The following is a 12,721-nucleotide window of genomic DNA, read 5'->3' as shown; positions in this document are numbered from 1 at the left end:
TAAAACACAGCTCTGCCATAGGAGGACAGATATTTTTCAGAGCATCCATAATTTGGTTAACATTGATTTACCTTCACTCTTCTTCTCCTCTTTCTTGGTCTTCTTCAGCCTCCTCAGCAGGCCCCTCAGATCTGTGATGCCGTAGGTAAAGGCAATCTTCTCGTACTCATCAGGCCGGGCCGTCTTCAGGATCTCCCACACGTCCACCTCTGGAACCTCCTCCTGTTTGGGCTCCCTGGTGGTGCCGGATATGAGGGGACGGTGTGAGAACAGTAGTCATGGGCTGGTGTTTGCAACGTGTCCTGAGGAACTGCTCATTACGGGGAGGGGAGGCTAACCTGTAGGATGGAGGACGATCCAACTGGGACGGCTACTAGCTCGACTTAACTGCACATAGTCTTATATAACTAGAGGTTATAAGTGTGGCTTTGGTTTCTCAGAGACACAAAACTTTACAATAATTCTTCTTCAGGGTGATAATCTGTCGCTTTTGTTTTGCTCCTGCCCTTCTTTGTCTCAACCTCTCATGCTAACATAAGCTATCGCCCCCTGGAGAGTTCCTCAGGACATGTCACACAAAGGGATGGGCATGGTGAGCTGCCTACCTGTGCTTTGACATCAACCCTGGAGTCAAATGTTAAAAGTGACGGGGTAGCAGCACTCTGAACATAGAAGGGGTGTGCGACAAGGGTGCTCGCTGATGCCCTAAGAGTTCTGTTGCAAAGTTGTGTTGGGTTCGTCCTATCTTTTTTTTTTCTTATATGTTTCCACCAAGATATCTTTATAATTGTTCAAGATAGACCCATGGAACAAAAATCGGACTCCTTAGTGAAGTGTGCCATACAATAGGCTATAACTCCTCGACAGTTGGGCTAATCATCATGAAACTTGGTACCATGAGAAGAATGGCCAGACATTTACTTGGAAGCCATATTTTTTTTTTTTAAATTCACATCAGGAGAGCATTCAAGACCAATACTGTGTGTGTATCTGTTCAAGATAGTTGGTGACCTATATCAAATAATGTATTACATCTAATAATTTGCCACATTGACCATATAAGATCTTGACAGTCATCAATCATTACTCCAATGGTCCCCAAAAATGTTGTAGTTAAAGTTTTGGTGGCAAATTAGATTAGATGCAGGGACTTACCATACTTTACAATTTATTGAATTGATCCCCCTGCTTGGTACATATGTTGACTACAGGTAAAGAAGCATGTCTGCAAAAACATTTTAAAATTGACTAATAAAGACAGCCACAAATGTCAGAAATTTGCATCTCTTAATCTGGTCAGTGACATTTAGTCCAAAGGATCGAAGGCTAATTATTAATCAAAAATGTAAAGTTTGGCTTTGGTTGGTGCACAAGGACATGGCCTACCACATAATGGCTTATACCTCGTGGTGGGCTTGTGCAATAATTATAAAACTTGGTTTATGTCAGGAACTTTATTTTACAATGTCCCCAGCTTTGCAATCCTCTGACTACCTTGTTTCAGGTTTGTAGTCTGTATCAGTGGATGGAGGGGAAATATTAAAGAGGAGTTGATTACATCTTAAGGAGGGATTTTGACCAGGGTTGGGTTCTTTTAGTTTGGATATTGTTATAAGATTTTGGAGATGAAACAAAATAAGTAATGCTTTTATCAGTAGGCTATTGTAGGATTAATGGAACACACTGGCAGACACACACAGATCAATATAGGAGTATGTTTTGATTTCTTTCAGGACTAAATGCAGTATAATTCAATAGATTGTAATGATATCTGAGATTTGGTGAAATAATTTGTTGAAATGCAGCATGCAGGGATAAAAGGGAAACCTTCTACAAAGACATTTTGATGAGGACATATCTTTCATTATATTGCTCCTATGAACTGGCCCATCCCTTTGTTTGTGTGTTTGTTTGTTTGTTTGTTTGTTTGTTTGTTTGTTTGTTTGAGTCATCACTTCAGAGATGCTCTGTTAGATGATCAAGGTGTCCATAGGAGATGTTAGATCTGTGAGATCCGAGTTAATAAGCACGTTGCCCTGGACATGAGTAGACCCATTAGTCGGCTAAATAAAGAACATTCAGTCAGTCCTTTCTTTCATAGACATTTTCCCAAATGTCCGAAAGGTTGGAGGTGAATAGCATGAAATATTATTCCATTCTTTATATGTATTTGTCATCTGTTTATTTTCAGGCAATTATCAAGAAGGCTGAAATAAACATTGTGGTATTTGCCTTATATTTCTAAATTGAAATAAAACGACAATGTAGCGGTAACACTATTTCACAGCATCATTTATGGATGATCCACCAGCACATCATTAACGATCCAAAATGGTGCACTTTGCCTCATAAACGCGGCATTTAACATCACTGCTTGATGAAGAGCCAGCCGGCAGCTACAGAGGGTTTACAATGCAAAGCCCATTTCCATCATTACTGATTGCTGACGGAGCATTTAAGAATGCTGCCTTCAAATGAAGTGTTACCATACTACAGTAGGCCAACACTCTTGCTTGTCCAATTCCTAGAGCTACATTTCATGCTGGGGACTCTACAGGATTACAGTACTTACCCGCAGTAAGGTCTAATCATTTTAATACCTATGGTATTCTCTCTACTAACCTTTGATTTCTGAATATGTAGGGAAGAAGAAGAGACAAGCCCAAAATAAATGTGGAATTTTATGTCAGTGAACAGTGTCACTGCCTAGCTCAATTTGAACTCACACTTCTACGTTAAAAACAGAATCTTGTTTGACCAAGAAAAATAGAAGAAAAATGAAACCTCAAAAATACAGCTCAGTCTGTGAGGATTGAAATAATACTTTGCACTGTATCATATCACTCCATCTACAATCTACTATATGTATCATGGTGTGTTTTCAGACTCACCACCGTTTTTCTTTTGGTATAGCATATGTATGACCTTTTAAAAATATATTTACAGTAATATTTTAACAGCAATATGTTGCCATTCATGGATATGTTGTAATGCACACAATATACTAGTGAATGGTGAATTTGGAAAAGAAAAAGAGTGAATGATGGTTGCTAGTGCAGCATATCAAATTCACAAAAAATCACAAAAAAGAAAGAAGAAAGAAACACATCTAGATACTGTAAGGGCTTAAAAAGTAATGAAAACGAAAAGAAACCGTCCACTTAGGGGTGATTCTCACCTATGTTTAAGGAGACCACTAAAGTCAAGCTCCCCTGCATCGTCTTGTCCTTCACTGCTGTTGTTAACAAGAAGAGATTAATAAAGATTTATTCAGAAAAGAAACAGTTACAGGCACTAGAGAAACAATGCTGAAAGAACAACACAAAGCAGAGGCTCTGAGTTCAATCGGTGCGTTAGCTCCGAGCTAACTCACGATTGGAGCTTACACAAAACCCTTCGCTTCTTTGGTTTGTGTAAGAAGCATCAAGACCCTTCTCAGACAATATTGCCACAATGTTTCTGCAATGTTGAAGCAACATTACTGAGCAGCAACTTTGTGATAATGGACCGGGATGCTTTGCGTTGCTTTTCAGACACATTGTTGGGAGGGAGATTTAAAATGCAAGTGTTGGCCTTTGGTCAGATAAAACACATTCAGTTGGCTGGTTGATTTGTAATTACCTTTGAAAAAGGTTAATGACATTTGCACAACCATCGTTTCACACAGATATGTCATACAGTAATATTATTTGACGGTGAAACATTTCATTGTTTTCCTCATGGAATATGATGGTCCTTGTTGTTTTCTTCAGGATTAGTCTTAACAAATTGTCAGGAATACTATCCTGAATCACATGAATCCAATAAACTTATATTGCACCTTTGACACATAGGCCAGAGTTTAATATATTTTTGTGTGATGTTCAATTTACTAAAAAAGTAATACTGATGAATACTGTAGCTGACTTGTAGTTGACTCCATCACAATATCAATGTGTTGTAGTTGTGTTGCGCTCCTTTCATTACCTTCTTTTGAAAGCTGATCGAATATCAATATTCTGTGAGCCCTGTTCAGCTTCTGTAAGACAGAAACAGCAAAACACAGTATATGTTTTATACTCACCTACGCTTTGTGCTGTTCTTGTCTTTTGCAATGTATTAAGATGAATACATAGCACTATGTAATGCTTATAACTGACAAACCTTTAATTTCCAAATCAAAGGAACAGCTGTCAAACTTGTCCTTGTAGGTGACCTCACACCTGTAATTTCCAGCATAGTTGTCTTTGGCCTTGATGATGTGCATCTCAAATGTGTGAACCTGCCGGGAGTGGTACATGGGAATTAATAAAACAGCACCATTGGCATGTAAGAGGATGCAAATGTAAGATAGACTGCTGGATTAGAGGAGGTGTACCTTGGTGAATCGGTCAAAGGTCTCTTTCAGCTGTAAGTGCTTCCCTGTCTTGCTGGCCAGATCCATCCATTTTCCTTTAAACCACTTAATAGTGGGTTTGCGTAGAAGATCTTTGGCCTCCACCTTGGCAATAAAGCTGATGTCCGCACCTTGGACCGACAGAAAATACAGTATGACCAATAGTCAGATTGACGACCAGCAGTGCATTCTGCTGCCACGTCACATCTATCTATAAGCCATATAGTCACAATGAAAGGAAAAAATAGTTTTTCACCTGGTTAGCTAATTTTCCATGTCATAATATACACCAACTACATTACTTTTCCTTTGTGGAAAACCAATAATACCATCACAGATTTTTTAACAATGAATGGGCTTAAATTTGGGTTTATCAGAAAGAGAATGACTGCAGCAGGCACTTTGTACCTGCCCCCACCCCCACACAAATATTATCAACATCTACTGCAAACAACATCTATCTCTTGTACTGTCTACCCAACTCTTCTTTGTGGCGCCGTCACTCACCCACACCGACGGAGCCGCTTTGTGGTTTCTCTATCAGCAGGGTGGACAGAGGCGGGGTGTCAATGGGCTTATCCAGGTCCTCTGGGGCCTGGCCCTCTCCCAGAGACCACACTGATCAGTTAAGAGAGACACACACACACACACACACACACACACACCGTGACACAGAGCCCTCCATTGTCATCGCACAAGAATAATAAAGCAATACAGTTCAGGAATTCAAATACCCACCTTTCACTTTTTATTAGTATTAATCTTACCGGAGGAGAGAGACATAGGCAGACAGAAAGACCAAGGAACACACAATTTCACACATTTTCCCACTTCTCAAGCATCACATCTCATTCAACCGGCAGAATTTAAGCTCTTTGCAACATGGAAAGCATGGAACAGACAATATGGAACACAAGACATACAACATCTCATTTCCACAAGAAGCAACAAGGGAACATCATTTTCAGCAAAAACATATAGGAGGGGAAAAATGGTTGGGTTTGTGAATTCTTCATTTTCTTTCCATGCTCCAGTCTTCTTTCTGATCCCAGCGGTCTGGGTTTGATGAATCACACTTTTGCCATATAGCTGTTATACTCCAGATCTAGTAAATGTTCTAAAGGAACTCTGGACCTACGTTGGTCCTTTACACGTAACCTCTCGACGTTTTATGCAAATTTGTATAAAATATTTCTCGGGCTGAACTTGAAATGCTAGATGCTGCCCACTGTAAAATGTGAAACTATAATTTTTTCTTATCCATTTTCCCATGGCAAATGAAAAAGATGAGAATTTCCAAAAGCTGCATAGCATCCTGCAAGCAGTGCACTATGACGTTTCGGGAAACCAATATTTTTCATATAGCACAACATAGTCTCTGGCAAAATTAACCTGTTCTATTTGACCAGCTATGCGGGGAAAAAGGAAGCTGGTGGAGCGACGTTCTGATTTGACTTGAAAATTGGCTTTGGCTCGAAATTCCTTGTACAGTATATGAAAAACGAGACGAGATTCCACTTTCTTTTGACTATCATTGTCAAATGTTATTACCTGAGTCTTTTCTCCCCATGGCTGGCACAGGGACGCTATCATCTGAACAAAGACAGAGAGAAATTTACAGCATATTATAAGAAATAGTACTGTAAAGTCCACTGAAGCAAGCACACACAAAAAAATTAGGACCAGCAAGCAGTTAAAGACTTGTCTAATAGCAAGCATTGCCCGAGGAATTCTGAATCAAAGGCCTGGTTCTGTCTCTCGGTTTTACACTGATATATACATTTATGCTCCATTATTCGATTTCCAACTATATACATTTGTAAATCCACCTATGAATATTGATTGCTGCTTGAATGTGCAAATGCAATTAGCAATCCTAAGTTTAGACATGGTTGCATTATGATCAGAATTCCAAATGTATTCACATAAATATAGATTTATGTGTATGGAATACAAAAAACATGACCACATAACACCCTCAAAGTCTCCTTTTTAATCACTGCGTTAATGGGTATGTTAATCTGTTAGCAAGGAGATTTTGAACATCTTCACTTTCTTCTGTTGTAAAACGAACTTCCAAACACACCAAAGCATCTAGAAATAAACATGTGTCCAACATGTTTCCTACATCCAGACAGTGGGACATTCTGATTTAGAGAAGGCTACCAGTTTGGTCAGAGGTACTGAAACGGTGGTAAAATTAACAAAGAGATCTTACTAGGCAGCTCAATAGAGAGTTTCTTGAGTGAATTGGCATCCTCTGTGAAAAAAGCACAGTATCATTGATATTAATGAGGATAACTATTTTAGATAGTTTGAAGAATATTGCAACTGGCTGGAGAGACAAGCTCTGAGATAAATCGCAGAAAGTGAAATGAAAATAAAAACAAGATAATTTAACAAAAGAGAAAAGCGTATAGCATATTGACTTTAAAGGGGAATACCACTCAATTCTATGTTATTCTCTTGGCCGAGGACAGTTCGATATGTATTTGTCAACATGAACAATTTCATTCTGATGTGAAGCACGGAGCTGCTTCATAGACAATGAATGGGATTCTGGCTTTGGAGAATCATTCAATGTTTGAGTGTTCACTAATACATACCAAACTGTCCTGGGTCACAGAAATAACATATTTAAAAGCTAAAATTCAGGGGTATTCCCTTTTAATATGGTCTAAAAAGATATTACAAGTAATAAAGTATTACAAATGCATGTATAAAATTTCCATATATACATAATATATGCATATACATGATGAACATCCATGTATTTATCTTGCGCATATAATGTATGCATGTGAGATGTAATTGTCACATCCATACCTTTACTTGAGATAAAGGTTAATGTGCTTGTAGGAATTATGCTGTGGCATTTCTGTCATTTTGCACAGAGAAATCACACATTTACTGCATGTATGTCAGCGCACAGACATACATCACAATATTTTCAGATTTGACTGAAACATTCTGTAGCGTAAATTATCATCCATTTGAGTTGTTACAAATTAGAGAGTACTTCTCTGCCTACGCCTTACTGTTAGAAAAAAAAATACTATGTGATGCAACTTTAGAGTACGTTATGTCTTCGTTCTTCCCCAAATTCCAAAGCACTTCAGGGGTGCTGGGAGCAGATGTGAGCCTGATTTAAAGTGAATGCGCCATGGCAACCGTCCTCACGAGGTGGGAAGCGGTGAAGAGGAAATAATAAGGAAGTAGTAAGGGATGGGTTGTTATGGGTACCAACCTGGTGGGGGTGTTGGGGATGGGCTACGGGCTGCAGCATCATCATCATCTGCAATAAAGGTGTCATTGACAAATAGACCCACCTATCAAAAAGCTCCAAGTCCATCACTGGCAGGCCAACAAGACACAAGACTGGCAGGCCAACAAGGCCATAAGATCAGACATGCGAGACAAGACAAGACTTTGAATGGAACATGACATGCAGCTCTTTGACATGAATGAGACTAAACTCTCAGCCAACAGTTCACATGACTGGCTTATTGCCCTATGAGATCCTAACTATGTCTAAGAGATGAAATGGTGTGAGATCACACTTATGTGTAAGATCAAGGCTTTGAGCTCAGCGGCGCAAGCTTCTCAAGCTGCCGTAAAAGCACAAGCTCTCCAGCACCACACATACACACACTCTCACACACACTTGTGAGAGGAGGTGTACCATAAGAAAAATCAGCCGTCAAGCAGCAGCTGCGAAACATTTTCACAATAAATGCATGTGACCGAGCCAAGGAAAGCTCTAAACCCTGTGAAACTTCAAAAAGGTTTTCACCTGAGCATTATCTGCTCTCTGCTTCCAGACAATTATGTAAGCTACTGTTTACCCAGAGAGAGCACAATCAATTCATTTCAACTCAATTCAACAAACTTATATTATGGATACCAAGTAAACAAAATTGATGTGTGAAAACTGTTAAAGAAAAGTAATCTTGCATCCACATCATCAGATGGCCATATGTCAATACTGTTTGTATATTATAGTGCATGTGCTAGTGTGTGTGTGTGTGTGTGTGTGTGTGTGTGTGTATGTGTCTGTTTACAAGCTAGCTTGTATTGTTACTGCATAACAGAATAAAGTCTACAGAGGAGATGAGGGTGCTGACTCACCTTTCACACAAACTGTGCATCACCTTCAGTTTGCCATTTCAGTCTTTTATCAATTTCTTTACACATATTAAAACTCACACAACAACAGGTAACTGGAAATATTGTAATGTGTCCTTGCAGAAAACTTACCGTATAATTACAAGTATCATTTTTGTTATTATTTATTTGAAGTATGCAGTGCGCATGCTATAAAAGCCCTGTTGGAAGAGAACACTGTGAAAAGCAAAGGATAAATCAATGCATGGCTCCAATCAGTGAGAGTGAATGAAGTCCATAGCATTTGGTCTTAGCAGCTAAGGTAGTCTATTGAGCAGCTTCCTTCCAAAAGGAATCCTGATTCAAAAAGACTGGGACCTTTCCATTACTGAGGGTGTCACTTATATCTGATGTAAGATAAAAAATAAAAAAAAGGCAGTTTTGCCATGCTGCTGGGCTATGTTAAATGCTTGACTAGTTGTATTTTCATGGCTTGTTTCAGTAGCATTTGAGTGGAAGAGCTCTTTCCCTGAGGTGTGAAACATGCACTATGACTGTAAGAGACTGGAGACTGATTGTTTGAGGAGTACTTACCGGCCGGTGGGGGAGAGCAAGGGCCCTCTTCCTTTATAGTAGAGTTCCCAGAGTCCGCTTGCTCTTTCTCCCCAACCCCACCAGGCTGTGGTTGGTTACAGCCATTCTCTATGGGGCTTGGCTCCTTAGCCACCACAGCCTGTAACGGCTCAGGCTCTGTGGGCTCTGGTTTCTTCTCATCAGTCTCTATTGGCTCTTTCCCCTCTGCTACCGCCTCTGTACAGCAGACATAGCGCCAGGCTAGAGCAGCAAGCCTCGAGCACAAACACTGGCAGCCTTGCAAGACATTGCTTGCTCATATGAGGTGAGTATAAATAGCTAATGACCAGGTAGATAGGCCCAATAAGTGAAAATAAGGGATGCTTAATTTAAAAAAAGTTATCCAAAGACCATGAAATATAATCAGTTAATAAGGCTTAGTGGTATTCTAATGGTTTCTGGTGATCTGGTACTCAATGGAAGACCTATCTGGTCAAAGCATATCTATACTGTAGGGAGATCATGGAGGCAGGGTTTTACCAACTACATTTATATGAGATGACATGACTACATGTACCATTCGAAATTTAGACAGCGGGTCTTTGCCCAAAGTCAGTAAAACCCAACTTCCCCAATCCCACTGTACCTCCTGTGTGATGACTCAGTACGTCATACAGTCACACAAATAGGAAGAAAGCCACAGCCTGAGTTAGTGACAGCACCAAGCAACAAGACAAGTGCACACATGCATTTAGGGCAGAGCAGTGCGGGCGTGTGGGCATGTGCACAGTCAGTGGGGTGGCTTACTTGTGGCTAACCTAATTAACTTTTGTGTGAATCTGCTGTGTGTTGAGCAATCATACCTACACAAGGAAAGTGCAGTTGCAGGCCTCTCAGAGTAAATTAAGTCAAGAACAGTGATGGCACACACAAAACAAACACGTGATGTGAGAGTGATGTGCAAAAGAACAATCTGGGGAAGAGGGAAGGGGGAGATGTGGAAAGGGGGGAGGGGTTAGTTAGGGCAGGGTTACCCACCTGGGGGTGGAGAAACCTCCAGGGAAATCTCAGGTAGGGGCGGGGCACCATTACTGTCTGGGGCAACACTTTCTGAGCATGTGACAAATATAGTAGTGGATGGAACAGCTGCTTTTTATAGCACAAAGCTTCAGCATCTGCAATGCTTCTCACATACAAACACATACACTCGCACCTGCACACACAAATACACACAAATCCATACTCACACAGACACCCACACCCACCCACCTGCCTATATGCAGGCATACACACTTTATCCCAGTATGGCATCTTTCTCCAGACCATTCTCACAGTCAATAAAACACAGAGAGACACAGGAATGTAGGCCTATTTTCCTACTCAAACAATGAGAAGATGTGCTGTTAATATGCAAAAAGTGGGGGTTTTTGCAAATGTAATTTAGGTTCATAGTTGAAATGTACATTAATAAACATATTAAGAAATGCATTAATAAACACACTGGGTTAAAATGGGACCACGATTTACTCCTAATTCATCCATGTGTTGTTAATTAACTACCATATCTAATGACGCTGTAGATCATCTGCCAGTATCATTATTCTACGCTACTGTTGTAGGACTGGTAACACCATGATTAATCCTGAGTGCACAATATTTTCACTGCACTTTTGAGGAAATATTAGGTCTTCATACAGCAAATCATCCGAAGGCTTCCCAGGGACATTTTTAGATGGACCTGAAAAGGCTGAACTCTCCCCCTGACCGTGCTGGAGCCCCAAGATGCTGCCACTCCAAGGTCAAACCCTGGCGTCGGCAGACAGCCAATTGCATGCCGGCACCTTGGTCACATGGGAGGGCAGGAGTGTCAGCTGAATCAACAGACAGGGATCAGCTGGCCGGCCAGCAGAATGCCAGAGATGCTGACCGCTTGGTCATCAGAGTGAACCACTCTGAACCACAGCAGCACATCGCTGCTGCCGACTATTGGCTCCACATTTACACTCTTATGCGGCTGTGTTTGCACATTCACGCCAAGTTCAGGGCTGTGATGGTCATATTACATGTGTATACAGCCTCAGTACTCCCATGTGCCTATATACCTAAATGCAAAGAATGGTTGGTGTTCCATGATTCCGCCTTGGCAGAGGTATCCTTTTCCCAAAGTGCATGACTTGGTTTCCCATTCATGTGCCCTTCCTTCATTATTGCGACTACCCAGTCCAGTATAACTCACCACTGGATATCATCAAATATTGAGGATAGTATGTCTATTCTTGTGCATACAGTGTGCAACCATAGCCTCGTAGACTATGAGGAAGATTAGATGTCCATCACTGTCCACTCACCTTCTGGCTGGCCGTTTGGCGTCTCATCTAGAGAAAGAAAAATAAAAGAAATCAATGTTAAATTGGACATCTAGAACTCTTAGATCAAAACAACCAGTCTGTCTCTCAAAACAACCAGTCTGATTATGCTGATGCAATCAGCATAATCACCCAAATTTGTTTTTGTTTGTGCACATTGACTTATTCTATTGATATTCATTCATCATTGAGCCATATCATCTTTGTGTCGGACGACTGGCTCCTCATGTTTAGACACCATGCAGTCTTAACTGATTATGATGGAGGCACCTAAGACACACCATTTGTTTGAACCCTGCATTGCCTAGACTGATGAAACCAATGGTGGGGGGTAGCAGCAGAAACATAGTTGGATACTATCTAAACCTATAACAGGACTTAATGCTGGGCCTCAGCAGATCAAAGCATCCATACAGCCTTTGGCATGCAATGACAGGGTTAACAAATTAACCTTGGTGGTTGTTACTGGGTTAGTGGAGCACAGTGCCATGGGAGACTGTTTAGTTCTCATGGGGGCATCAGACAAGCAATGCCCTCAATTGTGCAACATCTGGAGCAGTCTTCTCTTTCACTGTCTTAAATTCTGATATACATCAGTACTTTCTTATTAAGCCCAGAAGATAAACAGGTTCTCAGTCGTCACATTCGCCAAGTTGCAAGGCTCAAGCACATTGATAATAGATTATGCCAGCGAAACAGAATACAGAAAACATGAACAAAGACATGGGGAGAGGAAAACAATGGTATAAAGACTACATGATAAACAAAAGCATCTTTATTTTGGCCCTGGTGATCAAACTTACAAGATTTACTTTCACGCATTGAAATAAATGTCAAGCAATAAGTTTGGGTCTCTTAAGTGATTAGAGCTCAAAACCCCCAAAAAGTAGCATATCATGTCTCTGTATCTCTGGCTCAGGTTGAGTCGTCCCATTTGATGGACAACAGCATGAAGCAGACCATCATCCAATGGCAATGCTGCAGTCAATCATTTACTTGGGGGTTAGCATGTGGGAGAAGAAAGGGATTGGAAAGAAAGAGGTGGGTAGAGGGATTAGTGGGATGTATTTGGGGGTGACGACACTGGACAGCTCTGTGGCCCTCACATGTTCCAGTCTGTCAGGCTCCACACTCCACACCGTGACGAACACCTTCGCGGCAGTCTGTGAATTCTTCCGGGATGCCAGTGTGCCCTGCGCCAGCCGCGATGAGTCTTTGCTAATGCCCCTGAGGAATGATGGACATTACCCTTCCAAAAGTCTCCAAAGTTCCGTGGCCCGAGACTTGAGGCTCTTCTTTTTGC

General features: G+C 40.9%; 1 protein-coding gene across 1 annotated transcript in view; it reads right to left on the bottom strand.

Moving 5' to 3' along the window:
• Positions 1-12,721, bottom strand: part of mybpc1 (myosin binding protein C1) — a 28,944-nt gene that overhangs the window by 12,982 nt on the left and 3,241 nt on the right. Inside the window, exons 2-12 of the mRNA XM_071905757.2 lie at positions 11,401-11,427; positions 10,091-10,162; positions 7,623-7,670; positions 6,594-6,635; positions 5,927-5,968; positions 4,883-4,993; positions 4,358-4,506; positions 4,144-4,261; positions 3,967-4,018; positions 3,179-3,235; positions 72-235 (exon numbers count right to left, since the gene is read on the bottom strand). Coding sequence (XP_071761858.1) covers positions 72-235; positions 3,179-3,235; positions 3,967-4,018; positions 4,144-4,261; positions 4,358-4,506; positions 4,883-4,993; positions 5,927-5,968; positions 6,594-6,635; positions 7,623-7,670; positions 10,091-10,162; positions 11,401-11,427 — 882 coding nt within the window. The remainder of the gene's footprint in view (positions 1-71; positions 236-3,178; positions 3,236-3,966; positions 4,019-4,143; positions 4,262-4,357; positions 4,507-4,882; positions 4,994-5,926; positions 5,969-6,593; positions 6,636-7,622; positions 7,671-10,090; positions 10,163-11,400; positions 11,428-12,721) is intronic.

The sequence above is a fragment of the Centroberyx gerrardi genome, chromosome 24, assembly GCF_048128805.1.
Source record: "Centroberyx gerrardi isolate f3 chromosome 24, fCenGer3.hap1.cur.20231027, whole genome shotgun sequence".
Lineage (NCBI taxonomy): Eukaryota > Metazoa > Chordata > Actinopteri > Beryciformes > Berycidae > Centroberyx > Centroberyx gerrardi.
This window is presented reverse-complemented; position numbering and strand designations above follow the sequence as displayed.